This window comes from Hylaeus anthracinus, unplaced genomic scaffold (assembly GCF_026225885.1).
Source record: "Hylaeus anthracinus isolate JK02 unplaced genomic scaffold, UHH_iyHylAnth1.0_haploid 0, whole genome shotgun sequence".
Classification (NCBI taxonomy): Eukaryota; Metazoa; Arthropoda; class Insecta; order Hymenoptera; family Colletidae; genus Hylaeus; species Hylaeus anthracinus.
The window spans coordinates 13,636,181-13,657,458 of record NW_026533254.1 but is presented as its reverse complement, the minus strand read 5'-3'; the positions used below and the strand labels follow the sequence as shown (position 1 = coordinate 13,657,458).

General features: G+C 40.2%; 1 protein-coding gene and 1 long non-coding RNA gene across 7 annotated transcripts in view; one reads left to right on the top strand and one right to left on the bottom strand.

Annotated features, from left to right (window-relative positions):
• Positions 1–20,293, top strand: part of LOC128887560 (protein phosphatase PP2A 55 kDa regulatory subunit) — a 39,207-nt gene extending 18,914 nt beyond the window's left edge. Inside the window, exons 1-10 of one of the 6 annotated variants that reach the window (XM_054143610.1) lie at positions 5,106–5,333; positions 7,207–7,519; positions 14,093–14,158; positions 14,353–14,450; positions 14,779–15,057; positions 15,423–15,600; positions 15,697–16,031; positions 16,100–16,315; positions 16,394–16,561; positions 16,658–20,293. In XM_054143610.1, coding sequence (XP_053999585.1) covers positions 7,435–7,519; positions 14,093–14,158; positions 14,353–14,450; positions 14,779–15,057; positions 15,423–15,600; positions 15,697–16,031; positions 16,100–16,315; positions 16,394–16,546 — 1,410 coding nt within the window. In that variant the 5' untranslated portion in view covers positions 5,106–5,333; positions 7,207–7,434 and the 3' untranslated portion in view covers positions 16,547–16,561; positions 16,658–20,293. Of the gene's footprint in view, positions 1–5,105; positions 5,334–7,206; positions 7,520–8,943; positions 9,155–11,171; positions 11,487–12,479; positions 13,126–14,092; positions 14,159–14,352; positions 14,451–14,778; positions 15,058–15,422; positions 15,601–15,696; positions 16,032–16,099; positions 16,316–16,393; positions 16,562–16,657 lie in introns of those variants that run through there. The other 5 variants (XM_054143602.1, XM_054143585.1, XM_054143594.1 and 2 more) reach the window with 5 other exon arrangements.
• LOC128887649 (uncharacterized) lies at positions 14,458–16,612 on the bottom strand. Its single transcript, XR_008460079.1, has 4 exons — positions 16,471–16,612; positions 15,685–15,903; positions 15,403–15,575; positions 14,458–14,865 (listed from the first exon to the last, which is right to left on the bottom strand). It is a non-coding gene; the product is annotated as an uncharacterized LOC128887649 (long non-coding RNA).
• Positions 20,294–21,278: the final 985 nt, after the last annotated feature.

The window sequence follows — 21,278 nt, the reverse complement described above, 5'->3', positions numbered from 1 at the left end:
GAGTTGTTGATTCTCGCGAGACAGCAGTCGCTTATTTCCGGAAAATGCGTACGAGGAGGACTATTGAAAGCCTACAAAAACGCACGCCTCGCGGTCGTACGGATTCATTGGGATGGCCTACTGGTACGCTTTCGTATGATCCCTTTAACATTGAGCGTTGACCCAGTATTCTAGAAGGACGTCCATGTGTGTTGGCCTCGGGGTCCCTTCGCTATTCGCGTTATTTTTTAATACGTGCATGTTCCTCCGCGACGCTGCGCGCCATACTCTTCGCAGAAGATGGTTACTCTATCTTGACCAGGCCATAACAAGAAAAGCCTCGGTTCAAATCATCTTTTTTTCCACGTACAAACATCTCTTGAACTTTTACCACGTTTTCGTTAAAAGTCACTTAACGAGGAATCAAAATTTCATTTTCATTTGTTGAAATCGCCTTTTAAACGTCGAAAATGGAATACAGGATATCGGTGAAACGTTCATCGGGATCTTCTCCGTTGAAGAAAAGAGTCGCAACGTTTCGTCGATGGAGACGTTTCAGCTGCCAGCGGTTATATTAGCGAGTAATTGCTTCTTTAATGGAAATCTTAATCGGTGTACTTGAAGGGAACGCCCAGGAGCGATCGATGTCTGCGTAGAATTCAGCACACGGGAACGTATGCGTCGCGTACGGTATTTCCAGTTCTGGTTTAATAAATGAAAATTGCTGGCGCACCACCCATGCGAGTGCCACGTACTGAATCCGCGAGGAGTGATTGCGTTTCTGTATAGTAGCCTTCGCTTTCTCATGGCTGACCCCTTTTCAAGGTCGAGGGACGAGGTGTTGTACGATAAACTGGACGGGAACGATAATGACAAGCCTCGACGAACGAATTACTTAATTACTTGATTATTATTGGAAAGAGAGAATAACGAAATAATGAAATACTAAATTTATTAATTAAAAGTTTTGATTTTGTTACTAAAATGTCACGGATAAGCTGAGATCTTTTCTCTACGTGGAGCTGCTCAAGACTAACTGACAAACGTTTTAAGAAAAAGGTAGACAAAATTTTCTAGCGGTATACATATCTCAGGCACTTGAGAGGCCTGGCCATAATTTAAACTTTCTCTTTCGTTATTCTGCAGTGACAGATACATATACATTGTACATATATTCTCAGTACATTAATTTTGTTAGTAAAATCAAATGTTGAATTATAGTGAATATCCCAACAAATATGATAAATTATTTGTGGCGTTATCGAAGTAATATCTGTGAGATAAAAAAGATAAATTGCAATTTTATTTTCATTTGTTCTTTATTATTTATTATCTATATTTAAAATTCGTTCAGGTTCGACGCAAGTACTGCAAGAGAAAGCATAGTTAGTCCCTGGTCGAATGTTTGGATCGTCTCTCGTCGCAGCGTAATAATTAAAGGTGTCGAGTGAAAGGTCAAACCCTGTACATGCACGATTATCGATTGCGACTGCTCTCGACCGATGAAAAAAAAACAGGAATTCGTTTTGTTGCGCTTGCACGACCGTGCACAGCCTGTTTAAGTGCCTTTTGTGCTGGTTGCTTTGATTCTCAAAAGCGACGAACAAAACTGGATTGTCGTTCAATTGTCGGTGCAATTAGCCGACGCGACGAATTGGGTCTACGTCTGCATCTGGGACCGTTAAATTTATAAATACCTCCCGCGATAACTAGCCTCGTCGAGGCGGGAGAAACGGTTAATTAGAAAATGACAAATTAGAATGTCTGTTTCGGAACGACTTCAGATAGTTTTAGAGCAACGAATTGGAATAAAGCAGAGCGAGGAAAACTTTTATAGTCGGCCACGTCCTCCACCTCCGCGTCTGTCGCGCGGCCGTCATTACTGTCATCGTTCTCATTCTTCTCTGACGAGAATTTTTAATCAAGAAATAAAGAGAAAAGAGACGGAAGGCGCCACCTAAAAGTTCAAGCCAAACGGTGACTTTGGTATTTAACTATCTCGCCAGCATTTCGTCGTTTCTCCTTGTAACTATTTAACCGCAATCTAATCGTTTCTTTATCGATCCAAGTTCGCCAAACACAGCGAGGTAGTTTCCAACCGAATTCAGATTATGTATTTTCACTACTTCGCCAACTTTCCTTACACAAGAAAGGAATTAGAAAATATAACCGAAAGTACCTACTTTACGAATGAAAATGCAAATCGATCTTTAAATCTTAATCCAAATTTAACTCGCTTAATTGCCAGACCAAAGTCACGCCCGTATAGAGAGCACAAATAAAGCGTAGCCACGCTTTTAGGACGTCAATATTTAGGAGCACGCCGAAATTTCTCCCAGCCATTTTCACGTCGTGTCTCGATTCGATCGTTACCGTCTGCAAGTCGCAACCAGACGAGGGTAACACTTCATTCAAACGATTCGTAATCACGAATAAAATCAACATGTAGACATTTATTCTCGATGAAATTTTGATGCTTGCCAATGTTTCCAAAAATGCAGCGGCAATAGATCTTGCAAGCATCGGTGAACATTCATTGATATCAAATAAAAAAAAAAAAAAATAGCAAAGGAAAGTTTTTAATTCGATTCATCGCAAAGTATCTCGTTTCATACTTAACGCGTTGGCTGCCAGGCTGAAACTCGTAGAAATTTCTGCAGAGTTAAAAGTTTGTCTCAAGATTAACGAATATTAAATAATTTAACACTTGTCGTAATATTTGATTTTGTAACGTCGCCAAATTTATAAATCCTGTCCAGATTTATTTTCATTATTGTCTCACCTTTGGAATGAATTTTTTTTAGTTCCATAATGAAAAGTCCCGTCAAGCATTTCTGAATGACGTGGCGACCAACGTGTTAAAATTTCGATGTTCCTTTAACGAAGTAACAGATAAGTTTTCTTCATCTTTTCTTCGATTTTCGAAATTTGTATCCAGATGAGAACTTCGCTAGTGTCTGGTCGAAATCACCCCAAGCGAGTACAACGACCTCGAAGGAGATGGTGCGTGTTCGTACGCAAAAGGAATTTCGAGCTTAAGAACTAGCCGGAAAATTTTCTGGCCAAACGCCAGGGAGCTCCAGCCACCGTGTACAGCTCGCCAGTTTAACAAACTACCACCCGTCTGCGGCCACCCTTCCTGCTCGTCCTCGCAAATCCATAGTCGCGAAACACACTCTTTCCGACATGTTAGGAGCGAGCTGTCTTATCCTCGGAAAAAATTTTGCGTTCCTCGCGAACGAGACCGAGTCGTTAGTAAGCTGGAATTTGGTTCTCGCGACCGAAGAATTATTTATTCAAACAATATCCCTTTCGAGCAAGCGTCTGGAGAGTCGAGAAGATCGTTTAATGTGGGAATTTGATCCAATCGCGGATTAGCTCGGTGACCTTAAACGCGTTTAAATTGCGAGATTAACCGGCAGCAGTGATTAGCGGTAAAGATTTAACCTTGCTCCATTCCTGAAGGTACATTAATTCCGCTGCGTTCGTTTCAGTGTACAGACTGACTGCGACTCTGGATCAAAATCTATTCTTAGTACGTATTCTTTAGGCCCCTCCCGACGTTAACAGTTTGCGCAATTTTTCAAATCGAAGCAAACGGATTTGGTGCAAAAATAATTATCTTCAATGGTGCTGTGACTTTTTTTACAACGTAGATGTCTTGTTTCTGTTAGGAACACCACATAAGTTGTTGTTAATGCTGTTGTATAATGAACTATCAAAGAAAAATGCGGTCAATGCGTGTGTGCATCGATACTCTCTGTAGGGTTGAAAGTGTCTTTCGTATCTAGCTGACATTCTTTAATTTAGGAACAAATTTTGTTTGTACACGTGCGTTGTTACGGAACCATGTCACGGTAACCTCTTTTAAAAGATACATCATTTCGTATTCGTACATGTGTTCGCGTCGACGAAGTTCTCAAACAACTTTAAGCCAAGACTTCTCGAATGATACTTAACTTGTCTACTTTGGGACACGTGCTCTGCGTAATGCAGCTGTCGCAAGATTTTTCTTATTCTGTTAAATGTATAGATACGCCGTTCTTATTCGCCATCTGTTGTTCGAATAAAGTTTCGCCCGCCTCTGGCACGGAGGAAAGGAAGTCAAGGGCTATCTCGAGACTCGCAGAGGCATCCTGGGTGTTTAATCGCATCGCGCGATTGATCGTCTCATTAACGAACGGATCCGTGGGTGAAAAACAAAGGTATTACCTTTGGAGGCTCCGTATGTATGTAGACGCGCGTCATCGTCCCGAACGATCAGTTTTATCGTATGGCAAATGTTGCAACCACGTGAACGAGCTGGTCGTACAAATTGGTGCCGCGGTAAATATGTACGTAGATACAAATGACGGCACCAACAGCCTCGCAGGACGTAATCCGATTACGACGTAGTTTATGCGAATGATACTTGTGCCGCTGGTACACGCGACTTCTGGATTACGCGAGTATCTTTGTTATTACGGATCGTGTCACTTGACGACAGTAATCATTCGCGACAGTAGTCGGGGGATTAAAGAACGCCAAGTTCGGACGCTTATCGACTCTGTCGAATTCTTGTTTGCTCGACGAATGATACAGTAATACCATGGATATTGATAAAATTCGTTACTCGGATCATTCGCGAACCTTCTCCCTCGATTTCTAAACGTTGTGCTTCCGATCGAGGAAGAGCTTGGGGGGAACGAACGATGGCGAAAGATTGAATAGACACGGTTAACGTGTCGCTGTATGCCTGAAAAAAATCATTAAAAATTCTCTATTTTGTATACTCGTGTCTTTTTCTCGTTGTGCTCGTTCGAAATTGAATCGAGAAATGTGCGCGCCAAGCGATAGAAAAGTAAGTGAAAATAAAACATAACGGATGAGAGTTCCTTTCGTCGACGTCGCAGCCAATAATGATGGGTTTGTTTACGAAGGCGTCTCGGACGAGGTGGATCGATGGGTGACGTTAACCGAATTCCAATTTCCGTCGACCCCGGGTCGCTGCGCGATCGCGTCCGTCGATTCCGTCGAATGATGGGCCACGTGACGCAGAAGACTCGGTGTAGCAGTAATCTCGTCGGCATAATGCCGAGGTTGGGTACGCGTCGCTTATTCGAGGCCGGTTAATCAGTTGCACGCGGTGCCCTCGGTTTCGCGAACGTGCGTTGGTCTCGTCTCCTCGACTTCTTTCGGGCAAGGTTGCTAGTTGTGTTTTAGAACTTGCGCGTCCGTTTATCCGCGCATTCTTTACTGTTCTCTTTAACACCACGGCGCCTGACGTCGCTTTCGATGAAACCTCCAGTCGTTGACGCGGTAACACTCGATGGAAAATTTGTAGACGTCAGGTAGTTGGAGATCGAGACATGAAGGTAATTCGCGTAGAAATAAATAAGTAGTGTACAGTAGAACCTGTTATATGAATAGGAAGACAGTTCTGATAACCGAATAGTTCATATAATAGAAGTTCACTAGCTATCCGTGAGCCCTTCACTATGAACCTCAGCACTCAACCATGGTTTAGGTAATAGAAGGGTTAACCCGTTGCACTCGAGAGGTGATTATCGGTACCACTGGGTTTGACGCAGCAAATTAACCAAACAGTAATGTTTGTTTAGTCAATCAAGTGTCAATAAAATGATTGTCGGTGAGGCAAAGGTGACCTGATTCTCAAATCTCGAATTAGAGATCTCATTTTCGAAGTAAATCTAACCTTAGCATTCGTGGCAATAGAATGCTAAGGAAGCATCTCGAGTTGCTGGTAGACACCGGAAAAAAAGTCCTCGAGTGCAAAGGGTTAATTAGGGAGTACTAGCTTCAGCCATGGGGGGCTAGAGGGTATTGGGCTCAGCAACGACTTCGTATATCCGAGGCTGAGCACGATTATGTTCGTATAAATGAAGTTCATTCGTAACTATTTCTATCGCGATGGGACAAATGACTAGTTTTAGAGACACTTTATTCATATAATGCGAATTATTTTACGTTGAACGAAATACAATAACGCATGAAAAAATTGTATATATTAGATTGTCCCGAAAGTTTCGCGAGTTGCACTCAATTATTTTATGTGGTCGTGTTTATATAAATCGACAATCTAATTTCATAGATATTTACATTGTAACAGTAATGGAGCAGAATGAATCGTGCACAATTCGGTAATGTAACATAAAACATAAAATATTGTGCATGTATTACTTATTAATAAAGCGAAAGAAACTTTTGGGACAACGTAATGTATCCTTGTTTCCTGGATGTCCTTCGAATAGAATACAGACAAAAGATTCTACAAACTTTAAAGAGCTCCAATTCTACGTGTCAAGACGAGTTGAAAACCATGAATGATGAAATTACGTTTGACGTTTCGTGTCAAAGTTTCTAATTGCTGAAAACACGACTCAAAGGCGTCAGACGTAGGGGGCTCGTAATGCTACTGCCGACGTGGGGACGTCAGCTGACTCACGGTCAGGGCAATAGCCATCTAGAAGAACCCACTTACCTCGTTATCGACGCAATAGTTTACAACGTCACGCGATACCCCTGTTTTCATCATTGTACGAAAGACCATCGCTTGGAACAGTTTGAAAAAATACTCCGTCATTCTTTCATCTTCCACGTGTTTACTTTCTATCGTTTTTATTCGTATCCCTATCTGGTTGCACTCGGCTACACCTGTTGCCTCCTTTTTCTCAGTTCCGCGATCGTATTTATGCATTTACACGTCGAACGCTCGTCTCTGGGGTGGCGCATCCATACCAAAAACGAAACGCATTCACGCACGCGTCTTTTCAACCCGGTCGCTTTGACGTTCCCGTGTTTCACGCTTACGCGATACAGTGTTTAAAAGAGATCAAAAGCCGACGAGACTGTGAGACTGGCCTTCGCACGAGTACTCGTTCTTCCGGGTTCTCGAGATGCCATGATGTGGTGCAAAGAGGATTTGCACGGGAGATAGTTGGACCGGTCCAACAGGTGGAAGTGTTCGGATTACAGAGGAAATCTTTGCGGAGGACACGCGCGTTCTGACTCGATGACGATGGAAACGCGACGAGTCTTTTCATAAATATTTGCATGATTTCGTGCCGCCTTTAACGTTTGATATAGAGATCACGAAAATTCTTATCCAGGTACAGATGTCGAATAATAATATAGGATATTCGACTGTAAGACGTATGCTTTTTTTATTTGTTGATTTTATTTAATTGGAGACTGAAAACTGACGATTTAACGATTTCGTTGTTCCAGGAGCACCGAGACAAAGGTGGAGACTGAAATTGGAGGTAACCGCGAGGCTAACAGGTGGAAAAGGGTTGAAGTACGCGAAATATCACCACGCGTCACGCAGGGGTGGTGGGTCTATGGGGGGCTCCGCCCCAGCGGCCCCCCGGCTCCAGTCCAAACGGAAACTGCCGGAACGGTGCCATTCTGGCGAGGTCCAAGACCGCCCCGCTTCCGGTACCACCGTCCAAACGGATGAAGAGCCCCTCCAACATCATGAGGCAGTCCAGCCTCACCAAGCTTGGTTCCATGATCAATACCGCCGTGAACAAGAGAGCCGGTGAGTTCTATTTTTTCCTTCCCTTCTTTCCCCCGGGTTTTCCCTGTCGTTCTTCTTCTCCTCTTCTGTCTAGGCACGCTTTATTAATCCCTTCGCATCTCGAAATGCTTGACGGCTGAAACAGTAATTTTTCCTACGACGAGTCAGCGTCTGGCATGGCTAGACTGTCGTGAAAAAATGCCACCGTGCGCGGTTTTCATCGCACGATGGAATAAATAGAATTTTCTTAACCAAAATTATAAAAATTTTATTCGATTCCTAATTAGTCACTTAGTCGCTTTATACATCAGAGAGTTAAGTATATGAAAGTGCCTGTGTAAAGAAAAAAAACAAGCGACGAATGACGCGTAAAGATGTCGAGCCACGCAGAATCCTTGCTCCTTGAACCGGCTACCCTTCGTGCACCGCAGGCGAGACGGTTGTCATCCCTCAGGCGCCCGTCCAATGCGTTTCTCAAATACGAACGAAACCTTGCATATACGCGTAATAAATTGTTAATTGAACGCATGAACTTGCCTTGTAGGTGCATATACAGAGCGATGTATCGTGAAAGTTTCATAACAAGTATCTCGAGCGAAAGTTACTCGTAATACGAGTCTCGTATCGATCGGGGCTGATCGTCTCTCGCTAGCGATGGGATCAAGCATATCGCGAGTCTCGTTATAATATTGTAGTACATAGAAAATGCAGAGCAACAAAGGATCTATCGACGTACGTCATACAAGAAGTAATTGTTGTTATTCGTAGACTGTTCTCGCTAAAAAACTAATGGGGTACACGCGCAGAGACATAGGTGCATAGGCAGGGCCGGCGCAAGGCAGGTTCAGCGCGTTCGCCGGAACCCGATCCCGCGTTTTAAAAGGCCCCGCGGTCTACGAAAATTACTGAATTAAAAGGCGCCGATTTTGATTAACTTTTTACAGACTGACGATAATACCATTAACAAATGGAAGCAATTTTTGCTGAGATGCAAGACATTTTTTTAGTAGCGATGATTAAATCGAAAGGTGGAACAAAAATCATCAAAGTATTATTATTTAATATTCATCTTATAAAAAATATATAGCATTTGTAAATAAATAATTCCTCGTTGTGAAATTTAACTGTAGGATTTAAATGTGAATTCAGGCCCCGCAAAAGGTCACGCCGACCCTAAAGGCCGTAAAGTACATTAGGTACTTTTGTCTTTAATAGTTAAAATGTAATCAGGTGGTCTTATGATAGTGCTTTGCGTTAAATTTTCGTATAAAACGTTCAGTGAAACCGATTGCCGGCAACTTGGTACTGAATTTCTTTCCGCGATCCTCTAAGTACCGCGCTCACGTACGACTTGCGCGTATTGTGCGTCAGGCAGTGGGGGGAATCCAATATGGCGTCCGAGGACGCCCGATGCTTCGTCTGGCATCGCACTTATCACAGGTGAGGACCCCATGTCACCTAGTAATAACAACAGTATGTCCACGCGTTCGTAGCCGGTCTTAGTTCGGGGGAAACTTTTCTCGAAGATCGTCGTGAAGATGAATTATCAAGGTTGGGTTAGATGCCGCAGGTATATACCTGGTACTTTTACTGTCATCGAATGCGATATCGACGACACGATACCTCACGACGAGAAGAAGAACTCGAACGGCGTTTGTGAGTAAAGAAAGAACTTTGTAAACGGGTACGGTTACGGTTTTCGAAACGATCGGCGTCGTCGAACGGTCGTTTGCGACGTCCGACTCGTTCGAGAACACGAAGACACGGCGTGTACAACTTTACGATGTCGATGATTCGCACGTGTGGTACGAGGGAATCGGTGGCATGCAGTTTTAGGGGTTATTCCAGTCTGGCTGCCGTAGAAGCTAGGCCATTTTTGAAACATTAGGAAATGTTGATAATATTTTGATCGAAGGCAAAAGAAGTAATGTTATATAGCCATGATAACGCATGATGTTCGAAGTACGTTATCCATGTTTATATTTCCTTGCTTCTACGTACGTTACTCCAAGCAGTAGCCGTTAACTGGCAAACCAAGCATATTTTTTTATATACAACGTTTTTCCTTTGTTTTCTTCTACGGAAGTCGGTTTTATTAATATTTTTTTTTTTTTCACGCGTCTTTGCGTTGACCTCCTCTACTATGGCATCGAATAAAGAGTATTCGTAGACTGTGCGTACACAAATTAAAGGATGATAACTTTCCCAAACAAGCTACTATTTATATATATTTTGACTCCCTGTTTTGAAGTCAGCCTTTACAATTGAATTTACTAAATTAACGTATAAAACGAAGAGATACAAGTATCCCCTTGAATAAAAAACACTGTGATCGAAAACAACAGGATTGTCCATATTTCAGAATTACGATTATATGTAAGTTGTATCGGCGTTAATTAATAAATTTGAGGATATGCGTTGAATTTCGTGTACCGCGAAATCGTGTTGTAGCTCAACTTTTTGTTCTTGTTTTGTTTCGCAACGGTACGATTCTCAGCCCTTCGTATGTAAATTGGAGTCATTTGTAGATTCTGCGAAGGGTGCATCGGGGAATGGACCCTTCACACCCCAAACGGCAACGTGATTGCCACTTGTTCCTCTTTTCGTTTGTATTTTTCGGATAGACTCGCACTCGACTCACGGCAAACACGGTGCCGAGGTAAACGTTGCGCCGCGTATGCACGCTTGTTAGAGCAAACTCATTAACATCCTCCCTCTAACGCGTTCGACAACGCGAGTTTCGTGTACCGTGCGGGCATCGTACACTTTCGTACCACTTCGAGACAGTCCCAGTGCGTCGTTCTATTCGCCAACGCGTTCGCGCCCCGTACAAAACAACCGTTTGTCTCGGTTTATTTGTTCGATCCGTTGAAGCTCGAGTTAATTGTTCGGTCGAGCGACTCGCATGAAAATCGATCGTTTATCGACGTAGGAAGAAGGAACGGATCCTCGCGCTGAATGCGTTTAGAAGCAATTAATCAATTAGAGTGCGTTCGTGTAGCGAATCGTATCGATACGTTGCGCAACTTTCGTTCGGAAAACTGGTCGGGAAAGACCAGCCACGGGCTTCGGCCATGCACGAAACTCTCGTCTTCTCTTTCGATGCGTACATGTTGTGATTAGAATTTGAATTCTATGCTTTCGCGTATCCAATTGAAACTACGTCCTTTACTCAAACTTGCTGGTGGCTTCAACTAGTTGATTGGCTCCTGGCTGTACGCTAAATACATAATACTAGGTGGAGGTAACTATTTCTTTCTCGTTGAAATCTTCTAGAAAAATAAATTCTATTAGAAACTGACTAGTAAAGAATAGTTACCCTTCCCTCGTACTCTATTTTTGAAATAATTGCCACTCGGTCTTTTAAATTCAAGACAGGATCGGGTGAGCAAATATCGACGCGTGTTTGTGATTTATTAACATAAATGATCAGGCAATCGACGGAAGAACGCCACTTTTCGTGGCAAATAAAGAGTCAGTAAAGTGGATCGAAGATATTTCACGATCGATCGACGATCTTTGGTTCTGAGAATTGCTCAGTGCTCGTATTTTTTAGTAGAACAACGAGTCGGTGTTTCATTGGAAAACTTTGAGTGCAAAATGCTCGATGATCGATCCGCATCGGGGAAAAGTCGTATTAATATTCAGTGCATGCCGGACGCCGAGACCGTATCGAGAATGTATCGACGAGATCTACCAAAGCGAAACAATGACTTTTCGCTTTTGAACGCGTTCGGAGTGTGCGACGCGTTTCGAGTTTGACGAAGTGTGATCCCCGCTTGTTCGTAATTCGTCGATCGTTTTCCCAAGTAGAAATCGAAACAGGAGAAGGAATACTTTTCATAGATCGAAGTCGTTTTAGCTTCGCGAAAAATGGACCGGTCGATGGCAGACTTTCGCTCGACTAAGAATTTTTCACACTTGTCCAGGGACGTGCCTCTGTTTTCCTCCCTGGACGAACTGCACGAGAAACTCACGGAACTCCTAGGTAAAACCTTTCTTTTAACACACGTTCGCTGCATCGATTCATATCGATTTAGTAATAGATAAGTTCATTGCGCTAATCATCGAATCATTTTCCTTTCCATTCGAACTAATCTTCCGTGAGCATCTCTTGAAAATCGACAAATTATAGTAGTGGCTTGTAGATGTAGTGGAGATCTTCGCTTGCAATGCTACACAGCGAAAAATCAAAGTTGCATCGGTGATAAATGCATACTGTTGTTCTGTGCTGAGCAAAGTGTAACGCGATTAACGATCAGAATTAACGATCGTTGTTGTGTGATCCAATCAATGATTTACCATTACGATTTTCGTTATTTCGACTATTTCAACGGAGAACATAAATCGAATACAAGTAACATAAATATTAATGTATATCAAATACATTTATTGTATTATCCTATAAATACTTACAGTATAAGTTTGCACGATTTGTTTACATTCATGCTTGTTAGTATTTTTCTATGAAATTTAGATAAGAACGTAACGAACCATTCGTTTGTTTTATTCGGCAACAACTAGAAAGGTATCGATCCAAAATTGACGTTGAATATATTAGGTTGTCCAGAAAGTTCGTGGCAATTTCTAAGAAAAATTCAAAGGCATATAATATATATACACGTATTTATTGAATTACATAGGTGCCATTTTGTTCCACCAACCTTTCCACCTTTTAAGGGATGTATACATGTTATTTGTTTTCAACCATTTCGACATATTCAGATCTGTACCACCTACCAAAAATCGACATGGACTTTCCGGTCAACCAAATACAAGAGTAGAATATCTAAAAGTAATCGTAAGGATTTAGTTGAATGTTCGTATTTGAATATTGCGGGCTTGGTGCGTCGGCGAATGGTCGGGCAGGTTCGGCAAGATTCGCGGCGATTCGCGCGCGCTCGGTTTTTGCGTACAAGATGGCGGTTCCCGTGGAGGCAGCAAAACCTGGTGCGGTGTGACGTCACGCCATAGTAGTGTTGTGCGGTTATGCGTTCGTGAATTCCGCCATTGAAAGTCGGTGATTGCGTTCAGATCAATGGCGGGTTAGATGGACGAATATGTGACACGGTAAAAGGTTTCACGGGAGTGTCGTGAATAATCGTGAAGGTTTTCCTAGTTCTTGATCGCCGGCGTGGCGCGCCGCGCGTGTGTCTTGTGTCTCAGATAGAGTTACACGGGTATATTGGACCTCGCACCGGGAGTAAGCTCGCGCGTGCGGATCTCTCTGGTCGCGTAGTGTCTCATGTGCGAGATGGCCGGTAAGTAAGCGTGATAAGCGACGGGGTGTCTGGTTCTGCGTTTACGTCGCCGCGTATTTCTATCGCACGCTGTGTCGAAGCAAACGGTGCGTCGCTCCTGCTGGCCGCCTCGCCACGCCGCGGCAACCTGAACCTTGACCCAGATACTATATCACGGGTTCACGGGTATATCCGCAGCGCTCGCGGTGTGCACGCAACGTTCTTCTCTTCGTCAATTCCGCATCCTCAAATATAATCACCCCGTACCCACTCTCTGGATTCTTGCCGTGCGCGGGGCCAGATGCGCCCGTCGCCGGCCACGGCGACGGCAGCGGCGGCGGCGGCGGCGACGGCCTAGAAGCACGATGGATTGCGCCGAAACTTCAAGTAGGCTTACATTTACCTTTTCTCGCGTCTCTTCCTACCATTTCGCTTTCCCGTTCTCGCCCTTTCATTCGGCCGCGTTACATTTCTCTGCTGAGTCCGCTTTTCCGCGAGAGAAACAAGGTTTCTTGACTTCGCACGAGTTACGCTGTCGCCTCACTCGTCTTCCCACGTTTATATTTTACCGTGTCTCGCAGGTGCACGCTTGACGTTATTTTTCTCCCCCTGTCTCGTCCTTTTTACATCTTTGTTGTCCTTATCGATTAGCGCTTTTCTCACGTTTTTTTTTGTCAACTCAATCGTACACGCAGTCGGTCGAGCGACAGTACCACGTAAGTTTTGGAGGAAACTTCTAACGCGTCCTTTTTCTCCACTCTGCACCTGCCCATTTTATAGTCGAGACAGCGCCGGATTAAGATTTTCTAGACACCTGGGCCACAGATCCGGCGAAGACAATAATATTTTTGAAACGTGAAATGGAAAATTAACTTATTTTTACAAAATTAACGACAATCGATCCTGCAAATTTCAATGATTTTAAGCTGTTTTGATGTACAAAATAAATTCATGCCTTTGTAAGCATCGATAGGAGATACGAATTGGCAATTATAATTTAGCTTGAACTTAAAATTACTTATTCCACATTATTGTCTTGTAAACAGAACTAGAACAGAACTCCATTACAAGCTAAATGCTGTAAAACACATGCCTTAATCCGGTCCTAGTTTGAGACGCACAATGTAATTGAAATAACAAGCATTAAGGGTTCTTGGTTCTTCTCGTGATACAATATTTGTACATAAACAGAGGTTGTAAACTAGTACGAAATGTAACTACATTATATTGGGAATTGGAATTATCAGTTGTTTACTCGAATGTCTCCTAACACTTTGCTTCTGTCCCGATTTACAAGAACTTGAACAAGAACTTTTTTGCATTTAACAATGTATCTTTTGCATTTATGTTTCAGGCAATGGTGACATACAGTGGTGTTTCTCGCAGGTGAAAGGAACATTGGAAGATGATGTCACCGAAGGTAAGTTTAATTTCATAATCTCATTTGCTAACTCATAGTTTCGTCTTATCAGTTTATGTTTACTATAATGGCATAAAGGAGTAATGTAATTCAATAACTCAAAAATTATATCCTAATATATTATGACAACTGACTAGACTGGAGTATTTATTTCCATTATGTGTTTCCACAATTATTTCCATTATATGTTTTAGCTGATATAATCTCGTGCGTTGAATTTAACCACGATGGCGATCTTCTGGCAACAGGAGATAAAGGTGGACGGGTTGTTATTTTTCAAAGAGACCCCATTGTAAGTTGAGATAACTAATATTTTTATTGATAAATTAAATCAATAAAAATTAATTATCAGCACATGCATACAGACATAGAATATACATTAGCATGATAGTCTTTGCACTTTTAAACAAGAGAAATGCGTCCTTTAAATAAAAATGATTATATACCTTACTATTGGATTATTGCCAACCTTATGTATACAGCATGCTACATTTCTCTATCTTTAGAAACTTTCTAAAGATAATCATCGAGCACAATGTAAAGAACAATCATTTTGAATAGGTTTTTTTATTTTGAATCAGATATCGTGCAATAATAAGAAAATGTTATCATTTGTGTAGAGTAAAAACAGTATACCACGGAGGGGTGAATACAATGTATATAGCACCTTCCAGAGTCATGAACCTGAATTCGATTACCTGAAATCACTAGAGATAGAAGAAAAAATTAATAAAATTAGGTGGCTAAAAAGAAAAAATCCCGCACATTTTCTACTTTCCACGAATGATAAAACAATTAAATTGTGGAAAGTTAGCGAGCGGGATAAAAGAGTAGAAGGGTACAATACAAAGGAAGAAAATGGTTCGATTCGTGACCCTGCTTGTATCACTTCTTTAAGGGTGAGTAGTTCGTATTAACCGTTTGCATTATTATAATGTATAACAACTCCGAAATTAAAGTTGACTATACGATAAGACAAACGAGATAAATTGATCGAAGCAATATATATTGAATTTTTAAAAATAAATTTACTTTGAACTGCATTCATCGTTTTAAAGCTCTATGTAAATATAGTGCTTTCTATACTATTGTATTTCTAACAGAACTGTTTACAATAGAAATATGGTCATGGAGTTCAAACATGCACATAATATTATGAGAGTGACATTGTGACAATATCAACTATTTATAGTTTTTATAAACATTATATGGAACAAAATATTTAAAATATATGTATTCTATACCTGGCCATTTAATTGCTCAGGTACCATCTATAAAACCAATGGAGTTGATGGTGGAAGCGTCGCCGAGAAGAATATTTGCCAATGCGCACACTTATCATATAAACAGTATAAGCGTCAACAGTGACCAGGAAACATACCTCAGTGCTGATGACCTTAGAATTAATCTTTGGCACCTAGAGATCACAGACCAGAGTTTTAGTATCCTTTTACTATATCGTGGTTGTTTTGTTAATAGCACATAATAATATCAATTTTTGAGTAACATTGCTTAATTTTCCTAACCATTGTATACAGATATAGTAGATATTAAGCCAACTAATATGGAGGAATTAACAGAAGTTATAACTGCTGCAGAGTTTCATCCAGCAGAATGTAACGTTCTGGTATATAGTAGTAGCAAAGGAACAATTAGACTTTGTGACATGAGATCTGCTGCACTTTGCGACCAACACAGTAAACTCTTTGAAGAACAGGAAGATCCAACCAATAGAAGTTTTTTCTCTGAAATAATCTCGAGTATAAGTGATGTAAAACTTAGTCATTCTGGAAGATATATGATCAGTAGAGACTACCTCAGTGTGAAAGTGTGGGATTTGCAAATGGAAACCAAACCCATTGAATGTTACCCTGTACGTAATAAGATCGCCAACTATCTTACACCCAATGAAAAAGATATTTATTAATGGCATTGTTGCAGGTACATGAATACCTAAGATCAAAGTTATGTTCACTGTATGAGAATGATTGCATCTTTGACAAATTTGAATGTTGTTGGAGTGGTAATGATTCCGCTATTATGACGGGCTCGTACAATAATTTCTTCAGAGTATTTGATCGTACAACTAAGCGTGATCTTACACTGGAGGCGGCGCGTGACATTGCCAAACCAAAAACACTTCTAAAACCGCGTAAGGTTGGTATTTACATACACGTAATGAATTAAGAAGCAATTGTTTATCAGTATTATTTACATAATTGTTTTACGTAAAAGGTCAGTACCGGTGGTAAACGTAAAAAAGATGAAATTAGCGTTGACTGCCTGGATTTTAATAAGAAAATACTACATACCGCATGGCATCCATCTGAAAATGTAGTAGCCGTTGCTGCTACGAACAACCTCTTCCTATTCCAAGACAAACTCTAGCACATCTGTATGCAAGTATGTTTATTTGAGATTGTATCAATTTTCAAATAAAAGTATATATTTACATTGGTATGTTACAGTCAAAATCATAGGCACTTTCTTTTACTTTAGATTATTCAACGGTATATATTGACGTGAGCAGGACACGTTGAACTGAAGAATCCCAGTGGAACAACGGGTGTCTGAATTACGCTGACGAAAGTCGACTATTAACGTGTCAATGGTTGACTGACCGAAAAGTGGTGTACGTAGCGCCGTCCACGCAGCTCGCATATTCATACACACTATGTATACACAAACATACAGAATTGCACGTAACACCTTGTCGCGCGTATATGTGTATATAAATGCATGCAAGCAGAGGCATATGCATAGCTCGCCAGACTACTAAAGTTCGCTAGTTCAAATAAAATTGCACGGGGATCCATTGCCCACTAATAGAAAAATGTACAGTTCAACCAAAATACAGACTCGTGTTGGCGGTTATTATTTAACTGTTTTTAATAAAATATTAATATTTTCGGTTCGTTTGTATCATAGATATTGTGCTGCCGCACGAATTAAAACATTTTTAATGTATGCGATCCTTCTACAATATGGAACAATATTTATGAAAAAAGTGTATCAGTAGAACCAAGCGCAAACAATTAAAAGTCGCTAGATGCGGCTTCTGTACTGTCAATACGTGTGCGTAGTACATACATAAATTTACTTAATAAATTATTTGCAGAATAAAAAAAAAATGCCTTAAAACAAGCACAGAATGAAAAGTAGAAATGGTCATATGTGCCAATGAAGTTTATCTATATCTTGTTGCAATTTTATTCTTAGCTCAGTATTGTTCTTCGTAAGTTTTCCCGTATACTAAAGTCTGCGTTCTCGGTAGATAGTTAAATTCAAAATTAAAATTTTTGTATCATCGAAAACCTAGTTCCTTTGTTTTTAGGATAAATGTATATTCACATTTCTTAATAACAGCTTTTAATGCTACAAAGTATACCGGCAGTTACCATTACAGAGAAAGCGTAGCTTTCGATACTTTAAATTAATCGTTCGTCGTTATTATTTAGTACAAAAAATAATGTTACACGGTAGACCTACATTCTCTTGTTTTTACTTTCTTAATAAAATTTGTCAAGTATACTCCTTTTCACGTGTCAGTTTAAAACAAATATTCGCCGATACGAGTCGAATTGAGAAAATACAAATCGAATTCCATATTCTACTAAAAACTTGAAGGAAACAGTTCAGTATCGATATATTTGATACATTAAGCAATAAACAGCATGGGTGCGAAGCACCATTCGTCGATTGTCGCTTTCTAATGAAAAATTGCCCGGCTAAGAGATATGCGGAAACTGTGGTAATTACAGAGGGAATACAGATTTTCTAATATTTCTTATCGATAACTTATTAACACGTATACACTTACATATATAAGCAACGATTTCGTATACAGATAAAAGTAACCTTAAAAAGTGCATTTGACGATGGTAAGCTGGGCTTGCAGAGTTTATATAAATTAAATATGCGCTGTGTAACATGTATATTAACGGAATGTAACAGTAACATTCGTGAAACCTATAGGGACGAAATTCGAATGTAATAATAAGATCGAAACATACGCGCGGATTACCGATTGCGATCAAGGTGAATATAATTGAAATTTTTTTATCGATAAATACAACAGCGAAAGTTGTCTCGGCGACACATAATACCCTACATTGGTTACTTGAATTGTATGTACATGATCGAGAATTAGAGCTAATAATTTTCACGTGTACAAATAAGGATTCTTGATACAAGCTAACAATCGACTTTCGAGATTTCCTAACGGTACATAAGCAATCATATAGTTTTATAAAAACAAAAAAAAATATATATATGGCCGCTACATTAAAAGATTATTGTAGGAGATTTACTCGGACTCGCCAATTGTCCCTGATTTCATATAAATTCTCTGAAAGATCTGCTATATCGCCAAAAATAAACGTGATGTAAAATTATGCGCTTTGATTAGTTCCAACCGATCATATTCTTACTCGAACGATGTAACGTTTAAGCATTAAGTTTTAGGTATCGAAAATTGATTAATTAGGTATTTTATTCGTTGGGTTCCAGAGCCAAACAAATTATTATATGATATTATTACGTTTCTTGCGATGCAGCTTTCACGCGTCTTATAATTTCCTACGAGAAATATGCACGCGAGAGTATAGACATAACCGAGAACTATACACGAATCTCTACTAGATCGCCGCTAAAGGTATTCAATTCCATAATTACCATATCGGTGCGGAAAAAGTAAAAGAAAAAACCAGCTTCTACGTTTTATTCACTGCAATGCACGAAACGTAATAATCGGACACCAAACTAAGACTTATTACTCAATATCTTTGTAACGCGACATTTAGGCGATTGTGTACTCACGGAGAAAGAGGGTGAAAAGACACGAATAAAAATGCAAAATCATAATCGATAAGCTGTAATCATAATACGTTATCAAAAAGGATATTACGCGCGACGGAACCGCGACATTCGTTATCTGTGCTCGAACAAAACATAGAGTTATTTTTACAATAAGTAATAATATTATTATCGCTATTAGTATTATTATTATTAATATTATTACAGGGATTCTGCGTTATTTGGTTGTTTTGTTAACTGCTATGCAGGTTCACTAACGGTGATGACCATTTGATCTGTTCGGTTAGTTAGGTAGCATGATGTCGATGGTGTATATGTAATTGATCGCGAACTAAAACAATTGTGTTAAGTGGCTAGAAATAAACCGATACTTGTCACGCGGTGAAGCGGTTTCATGAAAGCTATCACACAGGGTGTCCCGTAATTCAAGTAAATGCGAGTGCTTGCTTGTTTACAAATAAGTTGAAAAGTTTCCAAAAAGTTTCAACTTATTTTTGAACGAAGATTCGCTTTTCTGTTTAGTTGTACCGATCGGGACGCCCATTATTCCAAAGGATTCAAAGTATACTACAACAAAGAGCCCAGGGCTCCCGTCGTATTCTTCATAGACGTAAAGTTTATTGGTGACAAGATCGATGAATAATAACAACAAATGATCGAGAAATGAATTACAGTGAAACTAATATAATAATGAAATCACTTGAATAGAATTTGTATCCGCTTATTTGATACAAAGAGTTGGGGAGGGAGCAAGGGCAAAACTGAAGTGTCCCGTGCGTGATGAATTCCTCCGGAAGACATTCTGACTTAGAAAAAAAATGCCTTACGACGTCGTATCATCGCTGCATCCGTGCATCGGACAATCCGAATTGACGTAAAAGTATAAAGAAAAAAAAAAAAAGAAGACGAAAAAGAACACTGAGCAGAGTAGTACTTTTGGCACGCAGGACCTGTCTCGTTGTGATAATAAACGTCATTGTATTACTAGCCGAATGTTGGAGCTCTATTTTTATTAACGTACCACATACGTATTATTAGTCCATACTTAGCGTTTTTATAGCAAATACGTAAGGAGAGTCTTTTTACCTGTCTTGCGTGAGGAACAAAACTAAATAGAATTGCGATAGTTTCGATCCGCGACACTTTCGCGAGTTGAATTTTACACGGATTTTCTTCGTAATTATTACATGGATTCATTTCTTCTCGCTGATGCACGCAATTAGGTAGAACGAACGATCACGGTATCCACCATCTAAATACGGATAATCGTGCCATAATGCGCTAACGTGTAAAGATATCGCCTTTTTTTACTCTCTCCACTTACATTCTACTTAATGAAAAATCAATCTACTTCGTTTTACGAATCAAAATTACATGTCTGTTAACACGAAAGCGAAAGTACCGTTACCTAATTCGAAGCGTTAGGTAGCGAGAAGAATGATGTCAGACCATAAACATATGACGAATAACGAACCTGTCGAAAATCCAACGGCAAACAAGTACACGATATAATTTTCACTCCTGGTTTTGAGTTTTACCATTCCACCTGATCGTGATCGTTTCGATCGACTCTCGAACGAGTCTCGAAGATTTTACACTTATCACTCTTGTCAACAATGTATCCGAATTTCTTCGAGATCGTTTCGAGTTTATTTTGTACTGCATAATGTGCCTCAAGAGATGTCAGCATTACCGAGAGAGCGAGAGAGAGCAAGTGGCGATTAAAGTTCATGATATCGATCGAGATCTGTTTGCAAAAGGAAACGATCAAGAATAATAATAATAGAATCGAGTTAAAAGCTGCGAGCGAGCATACATTGTCGTTAAGATTTGTCGTGAAACGTTGGAACCAAAAGAATGAGAACAGAGGGGAAGGAAAATTCCAAGAAAATCGCGAATGAAAAGACACTTGTATTATAATATAGCGTTACGATAGCGTATAAGCGCATTAAGGATTCGATTAATAACGGAGAAACGAATGAACACTGCGCCGAGATCTAGATAAGTTATACATATATATATATACATATGGTAGCTAGTTCGGAACGAATGGCAGTATGAATATTCTGTACTCTGCACGTCTGTGTCGTTGCATGCCTGTTAAGAGACAGAGGAAGGTCAATGACATAATCGTTTAATTTATTACTTTTTTTGCGGGTAAAATGTTTTCAAACATCGAATATATATCAGACAGTACAAAGAACTGTGCAGGCCGAGATACCTAAAACAGGCCATCTAAACGATTCGTTTTTTTGTGACAAAAGAGCATTAGATTAATCTTGGTTTCAAGGTGGGTACAATCTGA